Source organism: Chenopodium album, chromosome 12, assembly GCF_948465745.1.
Source record: "Chenopodium album chromosome 12, dcCheAlbu1.1, whole genome shotgun sequence".
NCBI classification, from domain to species: domain Eukaryota; kingdom Viridiplantae; phylum Streptophyta; class Magnoliopsida; order Caryophyllales; family Amaranthaceae; genus Chenopodium; species Chenopodium album.
The window spans coordinates 50,787,916-50,806,015 of NC_137845.1; the positions used below are offsets into that span (position 1 = coordinate 50,787,916).

At 36.6% G+C, this 18,100-nt stretch overlaps 1 protein-coding gene across 1 annotated transcript; it reads right to left on the minus strand.

The window, feature by feature from the left end:
* Positions 1-7,838: 7,838 nt before the first annotated feature.
* On the minus strand, positions 7,839-16,761 carry LOC145570593 (iron-sulfur assembly protein IscA-like 2, mitochondrial). The gene is made up of 4 exons (XM_081629716.1): positions 16,524-16,761; positions 14,265-14,389; positions 13,909-14,017; positions 7,839-8,271 (listed from the first exon to the last, which is right to left on the minus strand). Exons 1-4 carry the CDS (start codon positions 16,692-16,694, stop codon positions 8,206-8,208), a joined length of 471 nt encoding a protein of 156 aa, XP_081485842.1. The 5' UTR covers positions 16,695-16,761; the 3' UTR covers positions 7,839-8,205.
* Positions 16,762-18,100: the final 1,339 nt, after the last annotated feature.

Sequence of the window (18,100 nt, forward strand, 5' to 3'; positions counted from 1 at the left end):
ATTAGGCGGAAATTTTTTTTATGAAGAAAGCGACACGTGAGCAATGGTGATGTCAGCAATTTCTGTTTTAGTACTCCCTCCGTCCCATAATTACAAGCAAATAACTCTAAAAAGTACGGTTTTTAAGGAGGATGGAAAAAGTAGAGGAATATTTTATGAAAAAGATAAAAAGTGAAGAATGTTGTATGGGGATAATAAAAAGTAGGGAATATTGTATGGAAAAGTTAAAAAGTAAATAATGATTTTTTGGGTATGTGTGTATTTTGTATGAAAAAGAGAAAAAGTAAGTAATGATTTTTTAGATATGTGTGTAATTTGTATGAAAAAGCTAAAAAGTAAGTAATGATTAGGTGAGGTGTTATTTTTAGTAGTAGGAGGAACATTTTGGGACACCCAAAATAGTATATTTTCCTGTAATTATGGGATGGAGGGAGTAATAGTTAATAGAAGTTGGAAAAGAAATGAAGAATGGAGGAAGTACTGGTTTGAATTTTACATACTGTAATATTATTTTTATTTTTATTTTTATTTTTGGCATTGTTTACCTACTTCATTTTCACCATCATTTTTTTTTTTTTTTTTTTTTTTTGACAGGCATTTTCACCATCATTGGTTTTTCACATATAAAGAAAAACATAATTGTGCTGTACACTTACTTGTACGAAGTATCTTATTAGACTCATATGATCATATCATTGTTTAGTTTCAATTTAACAATTTTAAATTTTTTTCTTTTATAATTGACAATTAACAATATTATGGTCAATGTTATACATTCACAAACTTATACAATTTAATAAGGAAATTTTGTCAAATAACACCTTTTAAAACCAAATTGTAAAACACCTTATAAAATTTTTCTTGTTAAAACACACCTAATACCAGATTTTTTTTTGCGAGAACACACCTTAGGGCGGTTTTAGGGAGATTGACTCGGTTTCCCGGCGTTGATTATCACGTGAAGGTCACATGCCGACACCCTTCCTTTCTTTTTCCCCCCTTTTTCTCCAATTACTTTCTCTCTCCTCAAGACCACCAAACCACAAGCTAGCCAACCCAGCCGCCGACGCCGACACCACCGCCTAGCCAACCCAACCGCCGACACCACCATCACCAGCCACCCAAATCTTTCTAAACCCACCACGTACACCATACATCACTCTCCAAAACCACTAGACCCACCATGAAAACTACCCAAAAAACCCTAAGTATCTCCATAAACACCCCTAACCACCTCATACATCTTGACAAAAACCCTAAACACCCTAAAACAAAATAATAGAGTGAGAAGAGGGTTGGTAGTGGTTTTTCCCCCTTTCATACCTCTAATCGAAAACCCTAAGCTAAGGTAAATAAAAAAATGACGAAATTAACAATCAATTTCATTAATTTTTAACAACTTACCTGCCTCAAAAGTAGGTTAATTAAGGTTCTTTGTAGCAATTTTAAAAAATGACGAAATTAACAATCAATTTCATTAATTTTAACAACTTACCCCTTCAATTGATAGAATTTGAAGGTTTGTTGCTAGGAAAAAAAGAGGAGAGAGAAAGTCTAATTAGAGGGGAAAGGGGAAAAAAGAAAGGAAGGGGTTTTTTCAAGTGGAGTGTGATGGACTACTGATGGCGGCTAGGTTGGTGGGTGTTGGTGTCGACGGTTGGGTTGGCTAGCTAGGCGGCGGTGTCGGTGTCGGTGGCTAGATTGTGTTTTGGTGGTTTTGAGGAGAGAGAAAGTAATTGGAGAAAAAAGGGGAAAAAGAAAGAAAGGGTGTCGGCACGTGACATTCACGTATGGTCAACGCCGGGAAACTGGTTCAATCCCCCTAAAACCGTCCTAAGGTGTGTTCTTGCAAAAAAATTCTAGTTTTAGGTATGTTTTAAAAAAAAATAAATTATAAGGTGTTTTTTCACAACAAAAGGGTTATAAAAGGTGTTTTTTGACAAATTTTCCATCTAATAATCTTTCTTTAAAAAATACAATCAACTATTAATCATGAAAAGCAAATAAATTCATATCACTAATTACAAATCACTCATTTTTTTTTTATTTTATTTTGCACCAAAACAAAGCTCAAATAAACGTATCCTCCATCCGTAAATTTTATTTCTTTCTACAAAATAAAATTATATTGAGACAAACCCCATCCAGTCACGAGAAAATATGTGTTTATCTTCATAGTTAACAAAAAAATGTTTTTCTAGTGGCTTTTTTGTAAATAAGTTAACAATTTTAATTAAATGTGGGTCCCACTAATGTTGATTTATTTACAAAAATATCAGTATAATTGGGATTATTTGTTGATTTACTGATATAAACGCCACTAAATAAACAATTTTTCTTTATTATTATGAAGATAAATTGGAACTCCCTCGCCAATCTCGAACAATTTTTTTTAGAGACAGAGGAGGTACTAAGAATGGGCTGATTTTTAAAGCGGGCCTAAATATTGGACCTGAAACACATAAACACATTCATATTCTACTAAATATTCTCTTTCTCAAATTCCATTTCCCCAATTAACTCCCCAGAAATTCCAATTTCAGTAGTTTTTGTTCAACCCTAGACAGTCAAAGGAGAGAGAAAGAGAGAACAAAATCGCCATGGAAGCAGCTGCAAGGAAATCTGGTGGAGGTCTATGGGAGGGCCTTTACCGTGTCGTCATGCGCAGAAACTCCGTCTATGTCACCTTCGTTATCGCCGGCGCTTTCGTTGGTGAACGGGTACGCTTTTTATCGATTCTTTGATTTCAATTTTCTTTCCTGATTTTCTGATCTGATTTGATTTGTTGTTTATCCATGTTTGTGCTTTTCAATTGTTGCAATTTCTTGCTTTTTTGTTTGTAATTTGCAATCCAATTGTTGATTTATGAGTTTCTGGATCTAATTGAACTGATTGTATAACGATGTGAGGATCAATATTTGAATTTGGGTCATTAAGAGTTATAACTGTTGATGTTGATTTATGAACTATTGATGATTGCAATTTGCTAATGTGAAAATCAAAATATTGTTGAAAGGAAGTTAAGCGAGAAATACCAGAAAACGGGGATATTTTTTAATTTTATTTGGGGAAAATAATGTGCAGAATTATGGATTGATCTAGTCAAGTGATGAATTATATCCAAAACAATAGGTTTATGCTTTCCCGGTGCTAATTATTCTATTATTAACAAACATCTAATATGATTTTTAGCTGTAAATTCCCTGCATTTAATATATGTGTGTGTGTGCAAGTGAGCCCTTTTTATGAGAGAAAGAGGAGGGGGAGGGGGTATCGTCGATTTTCTCAACATTTAAGACTTGATATTTACTCTTATGTTTATTCGCGTGAGCACCATGTGAACAAAATCACTTCGCTCCACCTCTTAGGAATGCAATTCTTGTAATTTGACGTATCTTGGTTGTTTAATGATGTTGTGCATTTGTTGACATTTTGGAACCCTTCCCACTTCCCATGTGTCATTGTTGATGATGAAATGTGTTGTATCGAAAGTATTTGTGATTTAGCTTTATGCTATTGCAGGCTGTGGACTACGGAGTTCATAAACTATGGGAGTACAACAACCAGGGGGTATGTTGTCTATCTCATGCTTGTTTGTCTAGTTCTATGTTCTTTTTTTTGCGGATTTTCTAGATTATGCCTCTATTTTTATTGCAAACATTGATGTACCACATTAATTGGAAATGCATGTAATATCACTGCAAAAAATTGACGAATCATCAGTTGTGAAATACATTTGATGAATATGTGAGTTGTGTTCTCTGTAGTTATTCCTTTTACTGCTCTGATCTTCCCCCTAGGGTATCTCTAATTTAACGAGGGAGAAAAACAATTCGGTTTTTTAGTTGGGTGATTAAGAAGGTATTGCTGTACTAACTACTAAGTTTTGCCTCTGAGCCCCATCACCTTGATGCTTTTACTTTTATGTGTCCTTTCCTTTGTTGTTTTTGATCCCAATACGTACTCTGCAAAAGGATATCTGTTCCCCTTCTTTCTAGTGTTATTTAATATTTGAGGCTCAGCATTTGCCTCTTGTTGACCTGTGATCAACTAACAGTCAAAGAAGAATAACCCAGATAGGTGATATTAGTGCTTTATATCTGAAATTATCTTACATTTTGGTCTGAGTAGTTTTGGCATGAAGTGTGATGGGGAAAGAGTGAAAAGAATTGGGAACACATGCTATTGCTAGTAAATTGCAGATAGTGTCTTCTGTAGCTTTAAGACCCATATAGGTTTTTGTCGTACTTGTGAGTTTGAGAGAAAAGAAGGATGTTAGATTGACTAAAAAGGATTTGACCTGTTAGGGTAGGGCAGGTTAACTTTTGTATGTTTTTAATGTTTGTGGTGAGATTGGTGATGTCTGGTGCTAAGCCATGTCACTTCGACTTTCCATTTTGTTTTCCATACTCATGATGAACACTTGACACTTTGACTAGGGTGTGGACTCCTAATTGATACATTAATGCTCACCTAGACACTTCATTTATCTTGAATCACATAATTTTAGAAGAAAATGTAAAATAGAAGGTAGGAAAAGAATATTGCGTAAGAAATGTACTTACAAATGGGTTTGAGATAAGTTTTCAACAAGAATTAACAATAAAGTTCGTGTGAGATGACATTGGAACTCTTGCTAAAAGTCATCTAAAAACAGGAATTTGTTCCGTTTTTGCCATGTCCTCGTTCTCATGTTCACTTTAAGGATAGTGTCCCTGCATTATCAGCCTTGATACGTCTAAGCTAAACTATATGCCCTAACTTGACAGTGGTGACACGAATATCCCATGTTTGAGTAACATAGCTGTTAATTTAACACTCATATCCCATGTCTGGATCGTAGTCTAGATTAAATGCGTCAAAGTAGATGTAACATGGTGATGAGAGGTGGGAGTTTGATTGGTTTGAAAGTTGTTGGGGATCGTAATAATCTAATAATCATGGTTTCATTTTATTTTGGAAAATGTTATACATAGCCCTTAGGGCTACATATAAGCAGTAAATTTACACTTGAAAATCGTAAAAAGTTAAGAAATTAAAAAAAATTAAACACTAATTACACTGATTTACGCGTGTTTATGTCATGAATTCATAATTTTATACAATTTCCAAGAGAATATTTAATGCTTATATATAACCCTTATTGCTACATATAACATTACCCTTTTATTTTCTATATTATTCTGTATTTAGAAAATTCATGGGTATGATTTGACTGAATCATTCAATACTAGTTTTGTACTGGGACTATATTAGTACTGTTGCTTGTCTATTAATAAATGTTAATTGTATGATACTTGGTTTCAGGTTTAGAGTATTGTACTTTTAAATAGATCTCTTGAGTAGATCACTTTATGTCAATGCCCTAGTTTGCCCTTCATTCTACTGGAGGTTAGAGGTTGGCATGAGGGATGTAAACAGGAAGGCATAGAATTTTGATAATCTGTAAGTGAAGCATTCTTTGTTAGAGAGGAAGAGGAATGAAAATTATGCAATTCAGACACTTGAAAACTGAATTTTCTGATGACACCTCTTTCTTTCATATCTGTATGTGAAGCATTATAAATTCCGAATGCCTCCCTCAGTCAACCAGACAGTATTATACACTTTGTTACTTCTAGTGGTTTTAAGATGGGGATTGTGAACTTGTGATGGGTTTTTACTTGAAATTAGTTTATTGTTTCTTGAATGAGGGATAATGTTGTTGCTGGCTTTAGCAAAACGAGTAGGGGCTAGTGTGGATTTATGACATTTATCTGTCGATAAAGCAGAATCATCTTGGTACATCAAGAATATCTGGCATTACCTAGGTGCAGTAGCTATACTTTGATATAACTTGATCCTCAATTGTGAGTGAAGGGTGGTTATATTTGAGATCCATGAGGATGCTGAAGTATGCTTGGGGAAGTTTGAAACCTATTATTAGCATAGTTATTGGCTTGAACCGAAATATTTTTCTTTATCAATAAAGGCTAGTAGGCCAGTTTGTAGTATATATATATACATATTCTTGTGAAACTTGTATGCCTAGAGTCTCTATGTGCCATAGGATTAGTGCCTTGGGGAAGAAGTTAATTTGCTCAAAATCCCCCTCCCCTCTAATAATTGCTGTAGATTTTTGTTTTCTTGGACCTAATTTATAATTCCTTTTGCTAATTATGCAGAAACGATATGAGGACATCTCTGTGCTTGGTCAAAGACAATCAGAATAACTGATCTTTCATTTCTCTGGTGTCACCTTTTGAAAGTTTGTTGCATTTTGGAATTTAGATGGGATATTGAATGGCCAGTTGGCTGTATTGATTTTGTAATAATGAACGAGGTTTCAATTTTGATTTTGACCAACCAAAGCTAGTCGATGGTTCGGATTGCTACTTAATATAATGGGAAATTTGAATATTTTCATGTACTAGCATATACTACCTCTGTTATATATTAGTTGTAACTTTTGCCATTTAGGGGTGTTACACATTAGTTGCGACTTTTCTTTTTTTCTTTTTCCTTTTTAAGTAAGTTTTTTTCAATGAAAGTACAAAAATACCCTTACTAAAGAGCTCATAAACTCAATTAACCACATAAGTTATTCCTAATCAAAAGATTAAATTCCTAATCTAACTTATTTCACATAAGTTATGTCACCCAATTAAATCAAAAATCATTATCTCCCATCTTCATCTCCCACGAACAAATCAGACCACCGCAACACCCACCTTTATCGTTGCCGTTGCTACATCTAACCACCATAAATCATACCGCCGCAACACCCATCTTCAACGTTGTCGATGCTCATCACCACCGTCAAAGTCGCCTCCTCCTCCTGTGTTCCTATTTATATCTCTCTTCTTTTTTTTTGAAAAAAAAAAAATCGTTTAGATCTGATGGTTTGAGGGGTGGGTGGGCTAGTTTGGGGTGGCTTGAGGCGATTTGTGGGTGGATTAGGGTGATTAAGGGTGGTTTCGTTGTGGTTCAGGGTCAGTAGGGGTAGTCTTCGAGCGATTTAGGGTGATTATGGGTGGTTCTGGGGTTGAGTGAGGGTGTACGATTTCGAGGTGGTTTGAGTTGAGAAAGGGTAGTTTTAAGGTGGTTTGAGCTAAAAGGGGGTTGTTATGGGGTTTTTCGAGCTAAGAGAGGGTGGAAATCGGGGTTGTTCAGATGGAGAGGGAGTGGTTTTACGGTTGTTCGTGTGTGTGTGGGTGGTTTCAGGCTATTTTGGGTTGAGATTCGGTGGTTTAAGGCTGTGACGTGGGTGGTTTCAAGGTGGCTGTTGCAGGCGACGGTGGTGCGGTGGGTGCTGTTGGCCGACGGTTGTGTGGTGGGTGCTATTGGTGGTGGTGGTTAAATAATTAATTACCTTTACTTTCTCTCTCCTACCTTGTTTAATTATTGATCTTTAATTCATTAATCAACTATTATGAAATTTTGTCTTAAAATCCGTGTTGAGCTCAAAGTAGCAATTAATAAGAAACGGAGGTAGTACTTCCAGTGATGTGAACCTCTGTTCCAAATTCACTTGTTACTGTTACTCTCTCCAAATAACCAGTGAATTAGAAATTCTGTATGAGATTTGTATGGTATTAACCGTCATATTCATGAAAAATTGACAATCTATATGTTCACAATCTATATGTTTACCTGTGAAAAGTTGAATCTAGTAGTAAAAATGATCTGCTTTACACCAGGGTCCAGGAGGCAAGTTTGTTATTAATGGTATGAAGTCTGCTATTCATTCTCGGTTTTGTGCCTTTGTGGCCACCTTTACTGTTAAGTCAATGAGCCTAGCCTTAAAAGCTTGCCATGCAAACAACAAAATATTTCAACCAAAAGTATTAAGAGCATGATTCACAGAAATAACGTGTGACCACTTGGTAAAATTTACTTATTTCAGAGATGTTATTACATACAATACAAATCGTTCACCCAAAAAAAAAAAATTAAAAGATACAAATCAGAGGTTTATATTCATCAAAACTTTGCTATCACATGAATATAAATACAAAAGGTAGCAACAGTCGATAGCAGTGGGAATAATCCTCGACATCAACTATTCAACTTGCATTACAGTCTAAGTTACATCATGATACTGGGCATTAATTTCAACCCAATGGTAAGCTTATCAGTATTAAGGATTCACAAAAGTTTATAGCTGAGCCAAAAAGAATCGGAATTTTCCATGACCATATGTAAGTATACTGTATGAAGTTTGAACTACTGCTTCACCATGAATGAACTTTTACAACTGCATCCACCTACAGCGCTTGGATTTTCAACGACCTGCATGTTAAACACACTCAGGCATTTAGCTAAGTAATACATCAAAAACAGAGCCAAGGAGCAGAAAAGATATCCACAAACAGGCATGACAGGCACACAAATAACAGCAAAATAAATTTTCGCCAACCTCATAGATAGGGGGAAAAACCGAGGAACTTAGCCTACCAGCACAAGAAATTTTACCATAGATGATTTTATTCAAGGAAAGGTTATCTACTTATCTTAGAGCTCTAGAAGACATTTACAAATTACTGAGGATCTTACTTAAAAATCAGAATTCTCATAATTCCTGAAAACCCTACAATCTCATTCTATGAATCCCATGATTAAGCTAGCAGCATGCAAACAAATTTCAAGATGGGATAGTACAGAGCAGTAATGCAGTACTTTTCCACCAACTGGAATTGCAAGAAATGAGCATCTTTTTAGAAAATAGACCTGGACTGTACAAACTTCTATAGCACATAAATCTAAGCTTGTGTGCCTTGACTGCCTTCCAAATTTTACAGCATTATTAAAACCTACTGCCTCCATACCATACTTCATTTCTCACCTCTAAGCAGGCATAAATAGATTAAGAAAAAAGAAAAAAAAAAAAAGCGAAAGTGGAAGATATAATTAGAGGCAAGAGTAACTATGGGACACAGTGAGATTTAGTTTCTTCTTTAATCTTAATTATTAATAAATTCAGAGAGCAACAGAGATCAATATTCAGACAAAAATCAAGTGAAACTGATATTGCTAATCAATCCTAAAACTCTTATCATTCAACAGATTTGGCCTTGTTAAATATGGTATTACTTCATCATCAGATGGCAGAATTGACAGGAGGTGAATCATACAGCTTCAAACAAGCAGAACCTCACTTGGTTTGCATACAATAATAACAATCCTCTAACTCAATCAAATGTCTCAATAGATAGCAGTATAATTACAAGAAGCACCAATGGGAAAAGAAGCATGGAAAAGTAAAGAGCAAAAATTTTCAAAAGAATAAGGACAACAATTATGGCTTGAGACATCCAAATTGAGATGTGAATTTAGATTGTTCTGCAACCTTTACATTGAATATGAGTATCTTAACAAATTGTACAGTATGCAATATAGTCTTAGGATTGGAATCTTGGATTAATAATAAACAGTAGTCATTAATCATTTACAACTTCATAGTAAATACAATTTGAGATGTTGAATGTAATATATTCTCAGTCCTTCCACCTCACAAAAAATGCGCGATTTTATGGGATGTCCTCTAATGATAGTATTCACTGATTACAATTAGTTTATAACAAATAATAATATCTTTCTCACTTAACTTTCCCTCACACCATTCAGTCAATCAATCAATCAATCAATCAATCAAAGCCTTAATCCCAAAAGTGGGGTCGGCTAACATGAACCAAGTTTGATTATTCCGTGTAGTCATCAACATAAATCTTTCTCCTCCATCCCTTACGATCCAAAACTTCATCCTCACGTAAATCCATGCACTTCATATCCTTCCTCACTCCTTCCAACCAAGTCATCTTTGGTCTCCCTCTTCCTCGTTTAATCCCTCCATGGTCCCACTCTTCCACTCTTCGCACCGGTGCACCCTCGGGTCTCCGTCTTACATGTCCAAACCAACGCAGACGATTTTCCCTTAGTTTATCTACAATGCCCGCCACACCTACTTTCTTGCGAATAACCTCATTTCTGATTCTATCTCTTAAAGTGTTTCCACACATCCACCTTAACATGCGCATTTCCGTAACCTCCATCTTTTTAATATGCTCTTTCTTAGAAGCCCAACATTCTGTACCATAGAGCAACACTGGTCGTATGGCAGTCCTGTAGAATTTTCCCTTCAACTTTAAGGGAATGCTGCGGTCGCATAACACTCCCGTGGCCGCTCTCCATTTAAGCCACCCTGACTTAATCCTGTGGGTCACGTCTTGATCAATGTCACCATTCTTCTGGATGATCGACCCTAGGTACTTAAAACATTCACTCATGGTCAAATCCTTTCCATCCAAACTCACCACTTCATTGCGTGTCCCCCTCTGAGTGCCAAAACGACATACCAAATATTCAGTCTTACTCCGACTTAGCTTAAACCCTCTAGATTCCAACCTTTGCCTCCATTGCTCCAACTTGACATTAACCCCATCCTTAGTCTCATCCACCAAAACGATATCATCTGCGAACAGCATACACCATGGAACCTCATCTTGAATTGGTCTAGTTAATTCATCTAGAACCGTTGCAAAAAGAAAAGGGCTTAATGCAGACCCTTGATGCAATCCGATTGTAATAGGAAAATCTTTTGTCAACCCTCCGCATGTCCTCACATTTGTTGACACATCCCGATACATATCCTTAACTAGGTCTACATACCTTCGTGGGATACCTTTCTTCAACATTGCCCACCAAAGTATCTCTCTTGGCACCTTGTCATATGCCTTCTCTAAATCAATAAAGACCATATGAAGATCTTTCTTCTTTACCCTATAAAACTCCATCATTTGTCTTATCAAATGGATTGCCTCCATAGTAGATCTCCCAGGCATAAAACCAAATTGGTTATCTGAAATGCTTGTGCATGCCCTCAACCTTTGTTCAATCACCCTTTCCCACAACTTCATAGTATGGCTCATAAGCTTAATTCCTCGATAGTTAGAACAATCTTGAGCGTCTCCTTTGTTTTTATAAACCGGGACCAAGGTGCTCTTCCTCCAATCTTGTGGGATCCTTGTAGCCGTCCATATCTTGTTGAAAAGGTTTGTTAACCAATCAATACCAATCTTACCCAAACACCTCCACACCTCTATCGGTACCCCATCAGGGCCAACCGCCTTCTTAGGTTTCATCTTCCTCAGTGCAATCTCCACCTCTACTCTCCTAATCCTTCGCACATACTCCATGTTGATTTCTTCATCACTCATAGAGGTATCTCCTATCACAACTCCATTACTTCCATTAAATAATTCATCGAAGTACCCCTTCCACCTGTCCTTGATGCCCTCCTCTTGCACTAGGACCATTTGGTTCTTATCTTTGACACACTTCACCATGCCAATATCCTTCCTTGCCTCTTGTCTTCTCTTTGCCATCTTATAAATGATCCTTTCTCCCTCCTTGGAATCAAGCTTTTCATAAACCTCCTGATATGCCTTTTCTTTTGCTTGGCGAACAGCTGCCTTTGCCTTGCTCTTAGCCTCCTTATACGCTGCCAAGGTTTCATCACTCCTACATTTTCCTAAGGCTTGATAGCATTCCCTTTTTTGCTTAATTACTGCTTTCACCTCTTCATTCCACCACGAAGTATCTCTCTGTACCGAAGTTCTTCCCCTTACTTCCCCTAAGACCTCTTTGGCCACTCTTAGGAAACAGTTCTTCATTCGTAACCAAGTCATGTCCGGATCCACCTCTCCATCCCAATCCGCTTCTTCAATTACCTTTTCTGTAAAAACCTTAGCTTTTGCATCCCTTAGGGTCCACCATCTTATCCTTGGTTCTTCTTGTCTAACTTTTTTCTTCGCCTTCTCTTTCAGACGAATAGTCATTACCAATAGCCGGTGTTGGGTGACCACACTCTCCCCTGGGATAACCTTACAGTTTATGCAACTTTGTCTATCTATGCTCCTTGTGAGCAGGAAGTCTATTTGAGTTGCATTTGCTCCATTCCGAAAAGTTATCAAGTGTGAATCCCTCTTCTTAAACCAAGTATTAGCCAAAATTAAATCATATGATTGGGCAAAATCCATAATAGCTTCCCCACCGGCGTCCCTCTGCCCATACCCAAAGCCTCCATGGACACTCTCATAGCCATCTCGGCTCGCCCCAACGTGCCCATTTAGATCCCCTCCAATATATAACTTCTCTGAGTGGTGGACACCCTGCACCACCTCGTCTAGGTCCTCCCAAAATTGTCGTTTCTCTTCTGCATCTAAACCCACTTGGGGAGCATAAGCACTGATAACATTCACAATCTCCTTGCCACATAGCAACTTCAGCCTTATCAACCTATCGTTCTTCCGATAGACCTCGATCACCTCTTTTGCCAACCTCTCATCGAGAACCACACCAACCCCGTTCCTAGCTCCACCATTCCTTGTTCTGTGGCTCGTTTCTTGCCCAACATACCATACCTTATACCCCAAAACCAAGCCTCGAGCTCCTTCTCCTGTCCATCTTGTCTCTTGGAGGCACATGATGTTCACGCGTCGTCTTTTCATTACTTCTACCAATTCTGCTGATTTTCCCGTAAGAGACCCCACATTCCAAGAACCAATCCGCAAACTAAATTCTTTTCTCCCACGCTCCCTCCTGATCCCAACTCCAAGCCCTTGATTATTTGACACCACAATTGGGCAATATGGCGCGTCGCTTCTGGGCGACGACCTAGCAACCCTTACATACTTATCACTGCACCCGGGTCTGGGAAGTGCAGCGCGTCGCTCAGTAGGGAACGCCCCAATGGCACGCCCTTGCTCATTTGACACCACACTCGGGCAATGTGGCGCGTCGCTTCTGGGCGACGACCTAGCAACCCTTGCATACTTATCACTACACCCGGGTCTAGGAAGTGCAGCGCGTCGCTGAGTAGGGAACGCCCCCACGAAAATATCTGTTTGGCTCATGTCATGGGATGTGACGAAGTTTTATACTGGCTGTCACTGGCCTACCGTAACCCTCCTCCTTTATCCAGGCTTGGGACTGGCAGCGGGAAACCCACTGGCGGAGTTCCTCACACCATTCAGTCTAAACATAAAATGTAAAGAAAATGGACTACAATTAGCATAAGACAACAAAGTAAATTGTAATCATATTAGCAACACATCAAGTTTTGCAGCCACGAAACAGGAAAAGGTGGGGATATGTATCGTCCAACATAATCATAGGCTAACACACCCAAACTCACTGTGGATCCAACCATTAGCAATACAGAGTTATATATGTCTACAACCTTATGTCAAACAACACTTTGTAATCATAGGTTATGTCCTTAGGCCTCAAAAACAATATAAGCCAGAATAACAGTCACATTAAAAGCATCTGTTTTTCTTTTTTTTTTTTTAAAATTATAAAACCAATATCAACTAAGCCCTCAAGTTTAAAATTAATATGAATTCAAGCAACAATAATCTGTGATTTTCTTTTCATAAACCTTTAGTCATTGTATTCATTTATTTCTTACAGTGAAAAGGGTTGTCCCATGAATCAGTAGTAGGCAATTTTAACCATGGAACCATTCCTAGTGCTAACCCTTGTTTCACTTTCTCCTTGACTCTGAATAAACAAGGCCCATTCTTCACCCTCTACTCCCCTAGTGAAGAAAACAAGTCCCATTCTTCCACCCTCTAGTAAAAATTGTAAGTTCAGGACTTCTCTTCTTAGGAGGTTTGAAGGATATCAACAATGAACCACACTATTGCAGCAACAATATTTACCAATTTTAAGTTACGTTAAAGTGATTGCTAGTCAAATTGAATTACTTTTTACATAGAGAGGATATAATAAAAAATAAAAAATAAAAAAAAAAGACATTACAGGGAGTTTAAGCCAAAGATAGCATCTATAGTTCTTGAATTCACAATACATCAATACCATATATGATATACTCCATACCAAACTTCTCAAGAAAAGAAAACTGACCTGAAAAGCTGAACGAATAAGCTCCTCGACATAATCAATACTCGAACCTTTAACAAAGTCATAAGAAATTTTATCGATCACCAACTTGACACCATCCTTCTCAAAAATTCTACAAAAATCATATTTCCACATAAATATTGTAATTGTCAGCCAGTTACACATCAAAACAATAAACAAACTTCTCCTAGATTAGACCAAACAAATCCACAGAAAAGTCATAGGCATGAAAGATATAAAACAAAGCTAATCACATGGAAAACCACCTAAAAAACGAGTTTTAAATGAGAACGACAAACAAAAGAAGCATATTATCATTCTCATGCAACAAAAAAGCAAATAAAGAAATATCCCACTACCTGTCATCATTGGTTTTGTTGTCATCAAGCGCAAAAGCATATTGGAAACCAGAACATCCACCAGCTTCTACACTAAGACGAAGCATCTTTTTTCCATTCTCACTAGCTTGCAATTCTTTCATCCTCTGAAATGCATCATCCTTAAAGTCAATCAAAATATCCTTAAAAGAACATAGTACCCTGCAATTCACTATGACAACTATGCACGACCACAGATTAACCTAGCAATCCAATGATACAGTCTTAAATAATACTTCACGACAAGATATAGCTCCTCTCCCCTGAACAAAATTGATCGATAAATAGGAAAGTGACATTCCTGTTCCTACTGACCTACTGTCTGGAAAGGCTGTTTTTGCAGGTTCTATAGATCCAATATTTGAGTATATATTTTGAGCATTGTTGGTAATATGGAGTTAATGATCTTGATTAATTGAGAAGCAGGGGCACTCACTCCACTTCAAGTCATGATGAGCAACTAACAAATCTTAGGGAGTTAACTATGGCTTCTTATTGTTATTCAATCCTTGTACAAAGATAATGCGATTCAATTTAATTTAATGATGAAATTGTTTTCCCTCACTCATCTAACAACTGGTTTAGCACTTAACAAATCAGTGATTATATATGTAATCAATGCCATATGTAATCAATGGGGTGAAGGTGAAGACGTGTCTGAATGAAACACACATTATTGGGGAGGGGGGACATTAGGCAAACTCAGAATAAAAAGATAAATAAAAGGTATATCTAGCCAACCCCCCCCCCCCCCCCCCCCACACACACACACACTTCAGGTCACTTAGAAGCTTACAAGCTGTCCGTCAGAGTAGCGCTCACTGCCCCACAATTGCTGAAATTAGCTCATCCAACACAACAGCTCTATTGGTATTCCACTTCTCCATTAACATATCCTCAATATCTGCAACTCCAACCATACTCTAAGTGTCCTCATTTTGAAAACTACCATCAGGTGAACCCAAAAATTCATCTCAATTTTCAAAATAAGGATCTGTGATATGCTCACATCCATCTCAATTCTTAACATACACATCTATTTTATCTATACTCAAAGTCTGACATTTCTACCATATTGCTGGTTAAATATTTCCAATTAGCCTCACAAATAAACTACGATTGAAGTTGCTGCTCTCCATTTGAGTCTCCTCGACTATGAATTGCATCTTGGCCAATACATTAATTTATTTGTAAAATGGACCCAAGGCACTTAAACGCACTTAGGGATAAATTTTACTATCGAAAAATATTGTGTCCTCCCTTAGCTCCCCCCAATACGCACTCCATATACTTGGTTTTACTCCAACTTTAGCTTCGATTGCTACAGCTTAGCATTTACCTTAATTCAATGAGAATTTAATCTCATCCACCAATTTGATATCATCCGCAAGTGACAGACACCATGAAATGCCATGTTAATTCATCTAGAACTTCTGAAGAGAAAAAGACATAATGCATGGCCTTGGAGAAGTCCAATAGAAATAGGGAAATTCTCTTTTACTCTTCCACAAGTCCATATCTTTTAACTAGGGAACTAGCTCAAAAGGTCAAAATATATATGGTGCAATTAAAAGTTGATAAATGATAATATATCATTGAAAACTTGTATTAACACAAGATCAATCCTTTATGAGCGCCACTCCATACCTCATCTTCACCTTTCACCAAGTAACAATCTTATTTTTCCCACACAAACTATGTGGTTAGCTTGATTATCTACTTCAATACCCTTAAAAAGAGTTTTTGTTATCATCCCAACCTTACCTCCAAAATCCAATCCCAACATTAAATTTTAACATTATCCAAAATTCAAAATTTCCCATCAAAATCTACACATAAAATTCCATAAAAATAACAACAAAATCGGAGGTTCCGAATGCGGTTGAAGATTCTACAGATTCAAACTTTTCAAAACCCTAAATCAATGCCAACTTCTTTGACAATCAACACATCCACTAACCATTTGGTAATTTCACCAATCGATAGAAAATAAAACTTAGGATGGAAATATTCATCACCTGTAGCGTATACATAAAAAATAAAATAAAAATATGGCAATTCAAAGCAGTAATTTTAAATTCCAATTTCAAAAGAGTACTACAATTAATCGAATCACTCTATTGTAACTCGATTACCACAAAATAAAAGAGAATTGAATACTATAATCAAGCAAAAAATTAAAAATGAAATTTTAAGATAGAAATTACAACAATAAGAGCAATAAGGAGAGAGAAAGATTACTCGAACACAATTATCAGTAATATGAATGTCATCTTCAGGAGAAGAATTCGAAACAGCAGCAGAAGTAGATGATGAAAATGAATTGGAATTTGAGGTGAGAATCCTGTGATTATGGCGGATTCGAAGAGCGAAATTTGAAGAAAATCGAGCTAAAATTGATCTCTTCGCCATGCCTCTTGAGTCTTGAGTTCGTTCCTCTCCTGTCTTCTTCTTCCCTCTCGATGTCTTTCGCTGTGTTAAAATCTAAACCCCCAACGCCTACTTCACGTGTGGAGTTATTAATCGCCGGTGTTTTGATCGGGTTAGTGTGGGTCAAGTCAACTCGGGTTGGGTCGAGTAAAGTTGATAGAGTTGTCTATGCAGGTTAGGTTCAGATTGGTTTATGTTCGGGTTCGGTCATATCAGGTTAAAATAGGTTTGGATCATTTTCGGGTTCAAATCAAGTGCATTTCAAGTAAATAGTTTGCGGGTTATATTCAGGTCGAGTCATTTTCAAGTCGAGTCATGTTCAAATTCGAGTCTCAAATCCTAGATTAACTCGGGTCTCAGATTGGTTTCAGGTGAGGTCATATCAAATTTAGGTCACCATATTTTCGGGTTCAAACATACGGGAGTCATACCAGGTTCATGTCACCATTTATTCGGGTTCAAATAGGTTGGATCATGATTGTTATGAATCGAATTCAAGTCAAATCAAGTATGAAAAATTTTACGGTTTTTTCACCGATTGCCCTTAACCTTTTAAAAAATTCACCAAATACCTTAGTATTTTCCAAAATTCACCAAATATCCTTTATCTTTTCAAAAATACCTCAAAGTACTTTTAAAAACTAATGGTCTCAGTTAGTCATTAGAGATAATAATGACACGTTTCATTATATGATTTTCTTTTTTTTCACTATTTTGCCTTTTTTTTTTTTAGAAACACCTTATTTTAATTAATTATAAGTAAAATAACATTTTTCCCTTAATTTGATTGTCGAAAAATGTTTCGTTAATCTTTTGGGGTCTTTTTGACCTTTATGATTCTAAATTAAACTCGAAATTGACAAAAAAATTATGTAAATGCATCATTTTGCGTGCTTATTGAGGAGTGTCTCGATTGACATGTCTTTATTAATTTAGCTGCAAAAATTGCTCGATTAAGGTATTTGGAGTCATTTTAATCTTTATTAAATTCAAATATAGATTAAAATCGAGAAAAAAATAACGTAATTGTATCATTGTTCTTGTCAAGATAAGTCTTGATTTGTGTGATGTTACTTTTTAGCCTAAAAAATTACTCGAATAAGGTTTAGGGTCATTTGGCTCTTTATGGGTCCAAGTTAAGTTGGGATTGACAATAAAATAACATAACTGTCTCGTTTTAGTCAAAATAACACCACCTTTCACCGGTCTTCCATAAATGAAACGACCTTTAGATTATTCCAAAATAAAACGACCTTTGATACACATTTGCCAAAAATGAAACGTGACCGGTTGGTAACCTATTTAATAGGTTACATGTGACACATGTCACAATATCATTGGTCAATTTTTTTTAACAATTTTGTTTCTTTTTTTTTTAAAAAAAAAAA